General features: G+C 50.7%; 2 protein-coding genes across 4 annotated transcripts; one reads left to right on the forward strand and one right to left on the reverse strand.

Moving 5' to 3' along the window:
- Positions 1–847: 847 nt before the first annotated feature.
- TTC31 (tetratricopeptide repeat domain 31) lies at positions 848–8523 on the reverse strand. Its single transcript, XM_070798155.1, is given in 9 exon segments — positions 848–1266; positions 1475–1773; positions 1852–1904; positions 2213–2423; positions 2531–2603; positions 2711–2773; positions 3209–3329; positions 7942–8108; positions 8413–8523. Coding segments are annotated over 8 exon segments (891 nt in total). The 3' UTR covers positions 848–1266; positions 1475–1681.
- Positions 8100–15036, forward strand: CCDC142 (coiled-coil domain containing 142). 3 transcript variants are annotated; one of them, XM_019969875.2, is made up of 9 exons: positions 8100–9572; positions 9871–9957; positions 10036–10185; positions 10323–10453; positions 10523–10636; positions 13495–13609; positions 13826–14003; positions 14128–14327; positions 14458–15036. In XM_019969875.2, the coding sequence occupies exons 1-9, from the start codon at positions 8522–8524 to the stop codon at positions 14712–14714; spliced, it is 2283 nt and encodes a 760-aa protein (XP_019825434.2). In that variant the 5' UTR covers positions 8100–8521; the 3' UTR covers positions 14715–15036. The 3 variants fall into 3 exon arrangements, with proteins under 3 accessions (XP_019825434.2, XP_070654507.1, XP_019825435.2); XM_070798406.1 differs by having other exon boundaries at positions 10535–10636; XM_019969876.2 differs by lacking the exon at positions 9871–9957.
- Positions 15037–15123: the final 87 nt, after the last annotated feature.

A 15123-nucleotide genomic window follows, 5' to 3' on the forward strand; every position in this document is an offset into this window, starting at 1 on the left:
CAGCGTGAGAGCCAGCAGGTGGGGCATATGGAGATGTACGGATTCTGCCAGCTCCAGCAAGGGGCTGGTAAGGGGCTTCCCAAATGCATACCCTTGGTGAATCTTCTAGCAGTGGAAGGAGGTGAGCATCAGAACCACTGGACAAAGGAGAGGTCAGAATATGCGTAGAAGTGTGGACAGGAAGCAAGGTATGAGAACTGAGGCTGGAGAGGACAGGGTAAGAACTGGGATTAGGAAGAAGTGGGCTTCCATCAAGCTGCAGATCAAGACTTAGGCCTTATTCATCACTGTGACCCCATTCCTGAGCACAGAGCTCTGGCTGGTGAGTTCCCCAAGACCAAGAGCAAGCTTCAGATGCCCCTACAGACAGGTCTGTTATAGTCTGAGAATCTGAATTTTTGTCTAGATCTCTTCTTGAGCCTTGGGGGATTTTATTTTTCCTTACTGCTCCCAGAAGCCATCTGCTTAAGAACCAAAGAAAGGCTATTTCAGTGGATGCAGAGAAAGGAGCCCTGCATCCACTCTGTGTCAAGAGGTATGACTATCTCTGTGTCAAGAGGTATGACTGCCAGCCTGTTCCCATCCATGGTTTTAGAGTACAGGTCTCACAACGTGCAATGAACTGCTCCTACACCGTGTCCTTTATCCCCGTGGGATGCACACACGGCCCTGCCTTATCAGGGACAGGTTCTCCTTCATCTGGTGTGAGGTAGATGCTGGGGCCCAAGTTCCAGGATGCCCCAGCCCTCTGAGGAGTCCTGGAGGTGGAGAGGACCGGGTCTTCTGCTCTGAGTCTGGGGGAAGGACCAGACTGGCTCAGGTTGGGGATGATGCAAGGGTGGAGATAGAAGGCCAGAGGCCCTTGGGGCAGTACTTCCAGGGCAACTGCAGGAGAAGAGGCTTAAAGGCCCCAGCTCAACATGGAAAAATGGATGGAGAAATTCAGTTGACGGAGGCAGCCCAGAGATTCCTCTTCGCTGGTACTGCTGAGGAAGGAGAGAGGGGCCACTGGACACCTTCCAGCAGGGCTGCCCATGCCCCCCTTATCCTATGCATCCTGTACCCCTTACCTGTCTGAGGCAGAAAGCAGCACCACTTGTGATTGCAATCTCGGCCAGTTCTCTCTGTTGCCCTCTCAGCATAAGAGCGGGCCTGATCCCCTTACCAGGGTGACTTGCAGGAGGCAGGAATGTTAGCTCCCAGACTGCGTCAGGCTGGGACCCGCCTCTCAGAGTCTCCAGAACACACCGCTGCCTCTTCAAAATGCTTTGGTCCCAGAGGAATTAGAAAGCAGAAGGTTGAGGTGTCAGCGAAGTCAAGGAATGTTAAAACTTCCCTTTTCTCAAACTGGCTCCAGCTCCTAGTACCACTAGCACATTTTGGTAATAGCTTAACTAGAAAATGTCAATGTACACCTGATCCCCACCCCATCCCACCCAAACTCCTCTTCTGCTTCCAACCTCAGACCCATTACCTGCAGTACCATCAAGGCCTTGCCCAGGCGGAAGAGGCCCCAGGGGCTACATCAATCAGGGCTCACACCGGCTGACCCAGCCATTCACTGCAGAATGAGCAATTTCCAAATAACCTGATAAAAAATAAAGTGGGCCAAAGTCTGGGTCCTTGGCACCCCGCCTTGCCCTGATAGCTCAGCACAAAGGCCACCCCCACCCCCCACCTACTAGTGGTCCTGGGGGTTGAGCTTCAAGACTCAGGTGAAAAGGACCATGGCCTTGTGGTAGAAACCATTTTGAGCAAAGCTGGTACCCAACTCTGGGGAGAAGGGAGAGTGGGAAGTTCAGATGGGGCTATCCTAGGGAGGGATAGGTGAGGAAGGAGAAAGAATCTCACTTGCCAGCTCCTGGCTCTATTGTAAGGCAGCTGCCAGCAGTCCTGGAGATAACCTAGGGATGGGAAGCAAAGTCAAGGCCTCAGCCTCCCCAAATCCTTCTCCTTTGTCCAAACACTTTGCATCATGCAACGCATGGAGTCCTCATGACAGTTCTGCAAGATCGAATCAGCCCTACTTTCCTGTAGAGGAAACTACCCTGGGTCAGGGGGACAGTGATGGATCTTGATCCCTGGTGTCTCAACCTTGGGGCCAGAGAACTCCTTCTACTAGTCACTGCCCTCAACCCTTAGTAGATCACCTCTCTTCCCAAAGCCCTCTGGCATCCCTTCCCCTGGTTCTAGCTGAGGTTCTTCCGCCCACCTCCTCACCTCTGCCTTATGACTCTGCCTAGGGCTCTCTTCTTTTGGAGTACTTCCTTCCTCCCGGTTCATCTTTTCTTGGAGACCCAGGCTTCTGCCTTGGGGCTAATGACTTAGTCCCTTTTCTCTGTGGGCATTGAGGGGTCAATCTCCAACCTTGCTGAAAGCCAGAGACACAAAAGTACTATTAACAGATAGATCCAGTGAGTCTTGTGAGCAGAAAGGAAAGTTAAGGAAGGGCAGGGATGACGTATGTCCTAGAGTAGTGGGAGGAGAGGGCAGGCAGAGACCATGAAGGGAAGGAGGGAGGCTCTTTCTTCTTCCTCACTACACTGTCCCTGAGCTGAGTTCCCAGAGCTGGACGGGGGTCTCCCATCGCCATCTGTAACGGCCTCAGCCTGAAGGGAAGGTGAATAGCTAGAGTTGGGATCAGCTTGAGCTGCCTGCTTTTCCAGTCCCACCTCCTGGCACTTGGTGCTCTTGGGATCTGCCTGCAGACATTCGTGTTGGACTCCCTGCCATCCTTCTCCAAGTACTCTCTTCGCTTCTGATCCTTTTGACGCTGTGGTAACAATGACAAAGAAGAGGAGGACGTATTTTGAGCACTATACTTAAACATCCACACACATCCACAAACAAAATTTGTAACTTGAGACCAGCTCTTCATGTGGACAATATATACTATATGCCATGTTACTGGGCTAAAAGTTTTGCATACACTATGTCACTTAATCTTGAAGCTCTCTGAGGTAGGTTTTGTTGTCATCCTCATTTTACATGTGAAAAAGCAGATTAGACAGTCACCAGGCAGAGGGCTCCTAGAAAGCAGGCAGATTCCAGCCCAGGCAGCAGAGTGTGACTCTACAACCACTGCACCAAATGGCCTCCAGGAGACCCTCCCGTCCCTGAGCCCTAATGGCTCCCCAGCCATCCTCAGTTCTTTCCTACTCCCGCCCCCAAATCCCTCAGGGCTCCCACTTCTTTGCCCTCCAGCTACCTTCTTCCAGAGTCTTTTCTTCTCTGCTTTCTCTTTCACACGCTCCTCCTCAGGCATCAGCTCCTTAGCAGGTTGCTTGGCTTCCTGGAGGATCCTTCTCCACAAGCCATCATTTCTTGATCATTTCTCCATCAAAGAAAACCCACTATGTCCTGGGATGGGAAGGGGAAGGGAGGCTGGTATTGTGGGGAACTCTGAGACAGGGCAAGGAGCTTGGCTGGGTTAACCTCTCCACCACGGCAACCACAAACTAGCTACCCAGCCTGGAGAATTTGACAGGCCAACCTCTCCCTGCTCAGCATCTCAAAACACGCTGCTGGCTTTCATGGTGTTATCGCCTCCCTTCACTAATTCTCCTGCTTTCCCAAGGGCTGAAGGTAGCATTCAGTCCAGCCCTCTTCAGCATCCTGTCCCTACTCAGCCACAATGAGGCCCCTGAGATGGAGCCCTCTTACCTGCTCTTCCAGCTGTGTCCCTTGTCATATCCTTGAATATGAACATCCCCATATAATCCACCCTGGGGCTAGCTCAGTGCCTAAATGAGTGCCACAGTTCCTGGTTGGCCCCTTCCCTGCACTTTATGTGTTTCTTCCCCAAACCAAGTTCTCAGCAATTACGCCCTGTCTCAAAATTTTCCAGTAATCCTCCAATGCCAGGGCCACAGGCAAGATTGAGTCTAGCCTGGGACTTGGACCCTTACAAAAAGCCCCCCGGCTAAGCTTTCCAGTCTTCTCTTCCAGTCTTCCCTTACTTAGCTGCTGCCCTCCCTCTGCTACCAGGCTCCTTCCAGCCTTGGGGGTCTTCCCCTAGCTGTCCTAGAATCCTTTCTGGCTCTGAGCTTCTTTCTCACCACACTTTGCCTTACCTTCAAGATGAAGTTCAAGTTCACATCCCATTTCTGCCTAAAGCCTTTCCAGACTCTTTCAACTCCAGTTTGTGTGTGTGTGCTAAGTCACTCAGTCGTGTCTGACTCTGTGCAACCCCATGGACCATAGCCCCCCAGGCTCCTCTGTCTGTGGAATTCTCTAGGCAAGAATACTGGAGTGGGTTGCCATTTCCTCCTCCAGGGGATCTTCCCAACCCAGGGTTCAAACCTGAGTCTCCCACATTGCAGGCAGATTCTTTACCACTTGAGCCACCAGGGAAGCCCCTCCAGTTCTCTCTGCCCTCACTCAAAAAAGCAGCACTAACATAGCCTGTGGTATATAACTTAAAAGCTTGTTATTCATTGGTTTTTATTGCTCTTAACTGGCCAGGCAGCACAGAGCTGGAGAGAACACTGTGCTGGAGCAGAGCTGCTTGCACCTTAGTTCTGTCTCTGCCACTGCCCGGCTGTTTGATTTTGGACAAGTCATTTAACTTCTCTGGACCTCAGCTTACTCATTCACAAAATAAGGCAAGTCCCTTCAAGGCTTGCCCTGGACATTCTGTGGTTCTAATGAGGATTGTTTCCTTAGTAAGTGTTCTGTTCAGTTCAGTTCAGTTCAGTCGCTCAGTTGTGCCCGACTCTTTGCGACCCCATGAATCGCAGCACACCAGGCTTCCCTGTCCATCACCAACTCCCAGAGTTCACTCAAACTCATGTCCATCGAGTTGATGATGCCATCCAGCCGTCTCATCCTCTGTCGTCTCCTTCTCCTCCTGCCCCCAATCCCTCCCAGCATCAGAGTCTTTTCCAATGAGTCAACTCTTCGCATGAGGTGGCCAAAGTATTGGAGTTTCAGCTTTAGCATCAGTCCTTCCAAAGAACACCCAGGATTGATATCCTTTAGAATGGACTTGTTGGATCTCCTTGCAGTCCAAGGGACTCTCAAGAGTCTTCTCCAACACCACAGTTCAAAAGCATCAATTCTTTGGCACTCAGCTTTCTTCACAGTCCAACTCTCACATCCATACATGACCACAGGAAAAACCATAGCCTTGACTAGACAGACCTTTGTTAGCAAAGTAATGTTTCTGCTTTTGAATATGCTATCTAGGTTGGTCATAACTTTTCTTCCAAGGAATAAGCGTCTTTTAATTTCATGGCTGCAGTCACCATTTGTAGTGATTTTGGAGCCCCCCAAAATAAAGTCTGACACTGTTTCCACTGTTTCCCCATCTATTTCCCATGAAGTGATGGGACCAGATGCCATGATCTTCGTTTTCTGAACGTTGAGCTTTAAGCCAACTTTTTCACTCTCCTCTTTCACTTTCATCAAGAGGCTTTTGAGTTCCTCTTCACTTTCTGCTATAAGGGTGGTGTCATCTGCATATCTGAGGTTATTGATATTTCTCCCGGCAATCCTGATTCCAGCTTGTGTTTCTTCCAGCCCAGCATTTCTCATGATGTACTCTGCATATAAGTTAAATAAGCAGGGTGACAATATACAGCCTTGACGTACTCCTTTTCCTATTTGGAACCAGTCTGTTGTTCCATGTCCAGTTCTAACTGTTGCTTCCTGACCTGCATATAGGTTTCTCAAGAGGCAGGTCAGGTGGTCTGGTATTCCCATCTCTTTCAGAATTTTCCACAGTTTATTGTGATCTACACAGTCAAAGGCTTTGGCATAGTCAATAAAGCAGAAATAGATGTTTTTCTGGAACTCTCTTGCTTTTTCGATGATCCAGCGCATGTTGGCAATTTGATCTCTGGTTCCTCTGCCTTTTCTAAAACCAGCTTGAACATCTGGAAGTTCCCGGTTCATGTGTTGCTGAAGCCTGGCTTGGAGAATTTTGAGCATTACTTTACTAGCGTGTGAGACGAGTGCAATTGTGCAGTAGTTTAGTAAGTGTACACCATCTTTAAAACCAAACAGAAAAAGGCCTGCCTTGACCTTCTATTTCTCCCCAAAACACAGTCTATGCTACTCTCTTAATTCATGACCTGGCCACACATGATCTGGCCACCCAATCTCTTCAGGAAATCACCTCCTACCCTTTCATCTTCTTCCAACTGCAGCAGTCTCCTTTGAAGTTTCTACAATGCGCCAAGTGTGCTCCCATTTCAGAGCTTTTGTATGTGTGATTTCCTTTGCCTTAAATGCTCTTTCCCCAGTGAATGGCTCAGTCCCTCACCCCCTTCAGATCCCTATTTAAATCTTCCAGGGAGGACTTCTCTGACCACTCCATTTAAAAAGTGAAACCTCTCACTTCTCCTCAGTGCTCCCTAACCTCCTTCTTGCTTTATCTTTCTTTACACTTCTCATATTTGACATATTGTTTATTTGTTAACTGGCTGCCCCCACTGGACACTCCTGATTCAATGAATAGAGGGATTTTTGTCTGTTTGGCTTAATGCTTTCTTCCCAGTGCCTAAAACAGTGTGCAGTACATAGTTGGTGCTCAACAAGTGTACACTGAATGTGCCCAGATGGGTGAGGCGGCTACTGTAATTGAGATTCAGCCAGGAACTGGGCCTGAAGAACCCTGTGTGATCTAGTGAGTTTGGATTTTGTCTTGTTAGTGATGCGAGTGGATCTGATCTAGGGAGTAAAATGCTCAAATGAAAGAGTACTGGGGAAAGAGATGAGTCTAGGCGTGAAATGTTTAGTCGGCAGGTCTTTACAACTGTTCAAGTCAGAAATAATGAATTCTTGAACTAGGGCAGTGGCTGCAGAAGCAGGACTGGAAATAATGGGTTTGATCCAAAAGACACTTCAGAAGTAGATTTTGTGACTGAACACAAATGAGGTAAAGGAAAAGAGAGGAATATGGAGACTGGTTCTCAGATTTCTGAATAAAGCAACTGGAAGGAAGTTTGTGTGGTTAATCAAGATTAGAGGAAATGCAATGAATCTGCAAAGATGATGAATTAACTTCTGGATTTGTTGCTTTTTTGAGATAACCAGGAAGCAGTTGGAAGTATAGCTTCTCAGTGCTCCCAAATCTGATCCTGTCCCTCCCTCAATAGCCCTCCCACCTACTTCAGGACATCCAGACCCATGTGCCATTTTTTCAAGCCACTTACTGTCCTCCTTCTCGCCTCTTCTCTCAAACCCATAGCTAAGGTCTCACTTCACTTAAGTTCTTTTTAAGGTTTCTTTGCTTTAGCGCCTTTGTTCCCTCTGTTCATAATATCTTTCCCCAAGCAACTCCTTGTTGTTTGTTGTTTAGTCACGAAGTAGTGTCTGACTCCTTTGTCACCTCATGGACTGTAGCCCACCAGGCTCCTCTAGCCATGGGATTTCCCAGACAAGAATACTGGAGCGGACTGCCATTTCCTTCTCCGGGGGATCTTCCCCATCCAGGGACTGAATCCACGTCTCCAGTGTTGGCAGGTGGGTTCTTTATCACTGAGCCATCCCCAATCCTCAACTACCCATTCCCCAATCCTCAACATTCCCCAATCCTCAACCCTCCTCTGCCCAATCCTGCCCACTTATTACTGCCGAGTTGTCCCTGGCTCCCCACCCTCCCTCCACTTGCATCGCGCTGCTTGACAGTAAGCCCCACAGTCTTCTGCTGCTGCTGCTGCTAAGTCGCATCAGTCGTGTCCGACTCAGAGCGACCCCCTAGACGGCAGCCCACCAGGCTCCCCCGTCCCTGGGATTCTCCAGGCAAGAACACTGGAGTGGGTTGCCATTTCCTTCTCCCTTGCGTGAAAGTGAAAAGTGAAAGTGAAGTCGCTCAGTCGCGTCCGACTCGTAGCGACCCCATGGACTGCAGCCTACCAGGCTCCTCCATCCATGGGATTTTCCAGGCAAGAGTATTGGAGTGGCTTGCCATTGCCTTCTCCAAAGCCCCACAGTCACTCCTCTCCAAAGACCCGGGAGAGCACCACAGGACAGCCAGGGAATTCCCATGGAGTCCTTTTTACCTCGGCGGCGCCGCAGCCCTCAGCACCGAATACCCTGCAGTGTTTGGAGACAGCAGCGACCCCCAGCGGGCAGCCAGGCCGCAGAGGAAAGCCTACAGGAAACTAAAGCGGTAGCGCGTCGGAGCCCTCTGCTCGCCTAGCGAAGCACAAAATCCCACTGAAAACAGATCCAAGCGGAGCCCTCCTGGACCCCCTCTGGTCTTGTCTCACCTGTTTACCTAACTTGACTAGCCCACAGTCTTCGGAATCGGCGCCATCCCCGTCAACAGTGACGCGAGAATGAAAGACAGTAGGGTATTTGATACCGGCCAAGGGAGAAGTGAGACGGAGGATGCAGCCATCTTTGTCGAGGGCGGAAGCATGTGCTTACGGAGCGTCAGAGAGTCCATGACGGTCCCGGCGGCACCCTGGCAAGAGCTGAAGGCTCCGGGGATAGGGCGGAGCCGCCGCTGTGGCGGGCGTTGGGCAGTGCGGGGTGGTGGGAATCGTTAGGCTGGTTCCGGACACGGTGTCCCATGGCCCAAGCGTCTCGCTGTGGTGGCCTTCTGCCTCCGCTGGCTGCCGTGCCGCCGTTACGGGCGCAGCCCGGGGGCGCCGAGGAGGAGCAGTGGCAGAAAAAGCGGGACGTTCGTGGCTGGCCCGGGCTGCCGGTCGCCCGGAGCATCCTCTGCCAGGACCCTCGGCCTGACGGGGCTCCGAAAGAGCAGCCGTGGTGGGTGGCGCCGGCGGACGCAGGAGAGCACAGTGAAGCTGGCGCTGTAGACTGGGGGCGGGAGCTGGCCGCTGGCGGCCTGATTCCTCCGGCGCTACGGCGTCTCAGGGCTGTGTTGCTGCGGCTGCAGCGCGAGCGGGAGCAGCTCCTCCAAGCGCGGGATTGCGCCCTCCACCTACAGGCGGCCGTGCGCTTCCTGAGGATCCTGAGTCCCGGCGCTCCATCTCCCAGCCACGGCCTCTTGCTTCAGCTGTGCCGCGACCTGCTACAGCACCTTTCCGGAGGGGCGATCCTGCGAAGCAGGCTTCTGGAGATGCCCCACCCGCTACTCCTGGCACGCCCCGTCGGACTAGCAGCCCAGCGCTTGGATGCTACTGTCGAGATGCGGCTTCGGGCTCTGGGCCGGGCGCCCGCCACCCCAGCCCTGTCGTCCCAACTCGCCGATCTGCTGCTGGCACTTCCGGCGTACCACCAGCTGCAGGGGAAAGTCTTCAGCCAAGTCCCAGCATCAGCGCGCCCGTATCCCCCCGGCCGTGTGCTCCGCCTCCTGACGGGGGAGCGGGGTTGCCAGGTGGCAGATTGGCTGGATGAGGCGCTCAGGGGATCTGGCTTGAGGGACCAGCTCCTCAGACGGTGCCAAGAGGAGCGGGAGCTGTTGCCAGGGCTACTGGGCCTGTTGGGGGGCGTGACAGGTTCAGCCAGCAGTGAACTGGGGCTTGGAGGGGCCGGAGCTTTGTGGAGCCAGTACTGGACCCTGCTGTGGGCAGCCTGTGCTCAGAGCCTGGACTTAAGTCTAGGACCCTGGAGGGACTCCAGGGCAGCGGCACAGCAACTGAGTCAGGCACTGGGTCAGGGTGAGTGATGGGCCTGGGTGGGTGTTTGGGAAGGCTGGAGTCTTTTACTTCCGTATACACCTCACTCACCTGCCACAAGACTACAAAAGCAGGCCCTTTAGAAGGAACATCCCCCACCCCACCCAAGCCCTGGGGGTTCAGGTTGTAAGCTTCTTAGCTTTCAAGGCAAGGTCTTGCTTTCCATGCCAGCCTTGAGTCTTGGGAGAAACTTCCCCTCTTCCCCCATCATTGAGTGGGGGCAGTGGCTGTGGAAAAGAGAGACCTTGTTTTCAGGCTCCAGAGTCATTTCTTCCACTAGCATCACTGCCTCAGGAGTGTGAGAAGGAGCTGGCTTCTTTGTGTCGCAACCTAACTCATCAATCTCTTATTTGGAGCTGGGATCAAGGTGAGGAGGAAGGGGTAATGGCAGTGACACAAGCCCCAGATTGCCCCTTCCTTATCAAACCATACCCCTCATCTTCAGGCTTCTGCCAGGTCCTGGGATCTGCTAGTGGAAATCAGAGCAGCCTTCCCTCATCCTCCTGTACCACCAAACTTTTACAACAGCTCTTCCCTCCTCTCTTGGATGCCCTCCGGGAGCCCAGGTCAGGACTCCTCCTCTGCGGGCCACCAGGTGAGACAAGGTGCTGGGGATGGGGGGAATAGGAGAACACTGAGGATACCCCCTTTATTCCTTATTCTGTTCTGAAAACTGCCTCTTCCCAAAGGTGCTCCATATCCCTTCAGATATTCTGTCCCTCCTCTCCTCAGGTCCTGCACCCCTTGCCCTGGGGCTCTGTACCCTGCAGACTACCTTGCTCTGGTTTTGGAGCAGAACTCAGCAGCATCTGGCAGCGTGGGCCCCAGGTTCCTTCCTGCTCCTGATCCAGAAGGACTTACCTGTGAGTAGCTAGGGAACACGTGGGGAGCATCCTGCGGTGGGCTCAGAGCTGACTCTGTTTCTATCAAAGCCTCTACTGCAGGAGGCAGAAGCTTTGTCTCACCTGGCCTTAGAGGAAAGCTTGGCTCTGGATGTGGAGCAGCAGCTGGGCCTGGAGATCCGGAAGCTGACTGTGCAGATCCAGGTAAGGAGAGGCACCAGCTTGGGGGTTGGGGTGGTTGTGATGGTGGTAGAACAACTCAAGTGCCTTGGAATTGCCACTGAACGAATGTATCTTCTTGTGTGGACTGCCACTAAATCCACTTTTTGTCCTCTCATTATGGAAATTTTTTTTAGAATACAGAAGTAGAAGAATATAATGGACCTCCATATTCCTACCACTGAGGCCTTAATAACAATCAACTCATGGTCAATTTCTTTTGTTTGTATATCCCAACCCCCAACTCCTATGTCAGGCTCTCCTGTTGTGACTTTAACAGCCACTGATGATCACTGTCTATATCCATTATTTCATTAGAGGGTGCAAGGTGGTGACATTCTAATTCTGTCATCCTTTCTTCATTAGTAATCAGATTACTCTTACAAAGTAAAACTTTAAATTTTTTAATTTACTTATTTGGCTGAGTCTTAGTTGTGGCATGTGCAATCCTCGTTGAAGTATGTGAGATCTTTCATTGTGCATGGGCGCCAGAGTGTGGGGGCTCAGGTGCCCCCTGCATGTGGGCTCTTAAGTTCCCTGACCAGGAACTGAACCGGGGTCCCCTGCATTGGAAAGTGGATTCAACCACTAGACCACCTGGGAAGTCCCAAGTGAAACTTGCCTCAAAAATTATTTGGTTACTTTGAGGTATATTTTGTAGAGAATAAGCAAGATAAATGATTGACTTTATTTACTAGTTTTTGATAGAATGTTTCTTTTTTTTTTTTTTTGGTAAAAGTACAACTTGTATTTTTATTAAAACTCAAAATATTATTCTAGAAGGCTTGTAATGAAAAAATAGCACTTTGCTTCCACCTCGACTTCTAATCCTTGTTCTACAGTGGTGATTTTCATACATTTTTGGCTGTTTCTTCTAATATTTGATTATTTCCCTCTAAATTTATGAATTAAACTCTTGTATTTTAATCTTTCTCCATCTTACACTCTATCTGTTCCTATTGTGGATGATGTCTCTCTGCTTTTTGTTTTCTGTTCCTACCCAGATGTCTCTTTGCCCTGAATATAGGGGCATGGTTGTGTTTAGTCCCTGGCCCCCTGCTCCTCTCTCTGCACCAAGGTGCTGTGAACCCTCATACTTTAGCCCTAACCCACCATCTGCATCTGCCTGTTGGGCATTTCTACATCAATTTACTCCCATGTCCTCTCTCAATTCAACATGTCCCAGAAGACTCTTCATGAGTAGGGTTGGGCAGTGATGATTGTGGGAGCTCTGGGGAGGGAAGGCTTTGGTGAGCATGTGGTAACAGAAGCTCCATACAGGGCCTGTGGCTCAAGCTGGTAGATGGGTAGCCTCAGAGGAGCAGCAGGGGTTACTGGAGGTGGGGAGTTCACAGTTCCTTGGGGGAGTAGTGGGGAAATGGCCTGACCAAAGCAAAAGCTCCCTTTGTGTGTGTGTGCATGTACATGGGCATATACTTGCCCTAGCATGCACATGTCAAGAGTAGGGGCGGAGGATTGTGGAGGAGTAAGTTGTCATCAAGATGTGGAGGGCAGCCCACAGATTTTAGACTTTATCTCTTAAGTGATAGGGAGCCATTGTAAGTTGTAAGTGATAAGAGTTTGATCTAGCTATAGCAGTCAAGATAGAAGGGAAGTGGGGAGACATAATACGAGAAAGGTCCAACTCTTGGTAGTTGCAGTGAGAACAGAGCAAAAGGCGCAGGGACAGCATGCTCACCATGTGAATGCAACGCCGTCTAGTTTCGTGCCTTGCTCCACTGCTGGGTCTGTTCTGCACTTTCAACTACATACATCACTGGGACGAAAAAGAAGAATCAGATGTGAATTTTCTCCTCAGCTGGACTGTAATGTCTCATAGAAAAAACTGTCTCAGAGTGTGACCTTGTATTTCCTGAGTGTTGAGTCCAGAATTTCCTAACAAATGTCAGTTGGCAAAAGGGTAACTTCTTTATCATATATAAGGGAGAAAGGGGTTCTGGTGTTTGGGCTAAGAGAAGAAGAGTTTGGATTTAGATAGGCTGTTGTCAGAATATGTATCAGGAGCCACAGGGGCCCTCCCCAACCAAGTCTGCCCACCCCCACCCCCCAACCCAGTCCCATCCTCTCTTCAGGCTTCAGGCATACAGTCACCTTTTCTTTAGACCTGCCACAACACACCCCAATTCTTGGGGTTCTTCTCCAAGATGGGCTGTAGACACCTCTCTCTTTTTGCTGTCTTCTCCCCCATCCAAAAACAAAACCTATCAAACCAGAGAAACCAAACCAGCACATGGACTTTTTCTTGGTTTGTGGGTTATAATGCTTTGGAGAAATGAAAGTGGCTATAAAGAATATTCAGTGTGAGGACATTCCAAAGGTTCCTAAATCTCAGAAAGTTATATTGATTGCTCCTGATCTACAAGCAGTCCTTGCCTTCCTTTCATAGATGACATAAGATCATGCAATTCACTTTTCTCTCTCAGCTGCTGCCTGTCTGCAGATCATGCAGACCCCTTTCTGTAGCATTTGTTTTTGAACATTGGTGGTAGTGAGGGTGTCTCCATCTTTTTTTTTCCTATTAATGTTCCTATGGAATAAAATTAACCTGGAGGATATCCATTTTCTAAACCAAGCTGAGGAGAGCAGGGTAATCTTAGGGCAATTGTCCATAATCTTTTCTCAGTCCAGGCCTTTGGAAAACTCAGTAAAGGCTATAGCATCTCTCCTCGGAAAATGCCCAAGCCCATACAATTATGCGTACAATTCTGTTCTGGGGCTTTATGGATGCCAGGTTAATAAACACCTCAGATTTAGAAGAGCGTACGACTTGACAAATCCCTCACGAATAAGCAAGCCCTTTTACTTTTTCCTTATTCCCATAGCTCCTGCCTGAAGAGTCACTGAGTCTCTTTTTTCAAGAATGTCATAAACAAGCCACACAGGACTTTGAACTCCACATGCCACGGGGTCGGTACTGGAGGCATCGTCTGTGTTCTGGTAACTCATCATGGCATTCCCTCCCAGGCTTCCCAGGGTAACAGTATCCAAGCCCCTCTGTGTCCTTCAGGGGCTCCACCTCTCTGCCTCCATCATTGTCCTCACCTTCTTTGTCCCCACACCCTGAAATCCTACCCTCTTCCCCCAAATGCTCCATTAGGGGCTGGAGGGATCTCCCTAACCTCATATCCTGTCCTTTCTCTTCTCTCACTCCAGAACTTCCCAGCATTCCTAGTGAGTATGCTGGGTTGGTGGTCCGCAGGGTACTGGAGCCTGTGTTGCAAGGACTGCACGGACTGCCACCCCAAGCCCAGGCCCCTGCCCTGAGCCAGGCGCTGACCGCCATCCTGGGTGCCTGGCTTGACCACATCCTCTCTCATGGGATCCGGTTCAGGTGAGAAGAAAAGAAGGAAGTGGCAGGGCGATGAACAGAGCTGAAAAAAGGGAGGGGAATGGTGGGGAAGAGCAGTTTGGAGAGGCAGGAGGGTCAGGTGGCCACACTGTATCTTGGCCTTCAGCCTGCAGGGGGCGCTGCAGCTCAGACAAGACTTTGGAGTGGTCAGGGACTTGCTGGAGGAGGAGCAGTGGGGCCTGTCCCCAGAACTTCGCCAGACTCTGTTCATGCTCAGCATCTTCCAGCGGCTGGATGGGGCCCTGTTGTGTCTGTTGCAGCAGCCCCTGCCCAAGACTCAAGTCCACAGGAGGCTTCCCCGTTGCTGTGAGTCACTCTCCCTCCCCAGCTCCAGGCTCTCTTCGCCCCAGCTCATTATTCGTAACCCATTCCTACCCTCAATCTGGCTTTAGTGTCCCCCTCGCTAGCCACCTGCCTTCCTCTCCTGCTTTACCAGGTGCATGTAATGAGGTTCAGACCATGGAATTGCCCAGCAGCAGCCTCAACAGCCTGGAGAGCTTGGAGCCCCCTCTTCGGCCTGGAGTATTTCCAACCCAGACAGCTCAGCTGCTAAGCACACTGTGGGGAGGAGGACCTAGCCCTGATGCTTACTTGGTAGGAAACCAGCAGGCCTGGCTTGCTCTGAGGCAGCACCAGCATCCTCGCTGGCACTTATCTTTTCTTTCCTGCCTGGGGACCAGTTCTGAATCCTAAGGACCCTCATCAGAAGCTAGTCAGAGCTCCCCATCTCTGTCTGAAGAAGCCCAGACATTTAGAAATGCATATTTTAAAAGCTTAATTGGGAGCTTGGAAGAAAGCATATCTGAGAACCACAAGCTACAGAGAGCCTGGACTTGAAAAGCCAATCCAAGATAACTACTCCAATTGCCTGGAATCCAGAGTAAAGGGCATAATCACAGCTTGAAACCTGGAAGTCAGCATCCTTGGGAGGCTCAGGCACAGTTCCCCATCAGTAAGGACATCTCAGGGCTAGACGCTAGCAGCTAAATCCTGGGAGTAAGACTTTAGTGTTGGATCCCAGGAGAAACGGGAAAAGCAATAGAAAGCAGGGAGCCTAGATGTCACTTCCTCTTCAATCCCAGGAGCCAGGCTAAACACAAGA

This window comes from Bos indicus, chromosome 11 (assembly GCF_029378745.1).
Source record: "Bos indicus isolate NIAB-ARS_2022 breed Sahiwal x Tharparkar chromosome 11, NIAB-ARS_B.indTharparkar_mat_pri_1.0, whole genome shotgun sequence".
Lineage (NCBI taxonomy): Eukaryota > Metazoa > Chordata > Mammalia > Artiodactyla > Bovidae > Bos > Bos indicus.

Bases quoted from the DNA above. Each gene is read 5' to 3' on its own strand.
- CCDC142 (XM_019969875.2), top strand. From the start codon at position 8,522: ATGGCCCAAGCGTCTCGCTGTGGTGGCCTTCTGCCTCCGCTGGCTGCC. The intron at 10,454-10,522 runs GTGAGTAGCTAG...TTTCTATCAAAG, and splicing joins TGATCCAGAAGGACTTACCT to CCTCTACTGCAGGAGGCAGA. The intron at 14,328-14,457 runs GTGAGTCACTCT...CTGCTTTACCAG, and splicing joins CAGGAGGCTTCCCCGTTGCT to GTGCATGTAATGAGGTTCAG.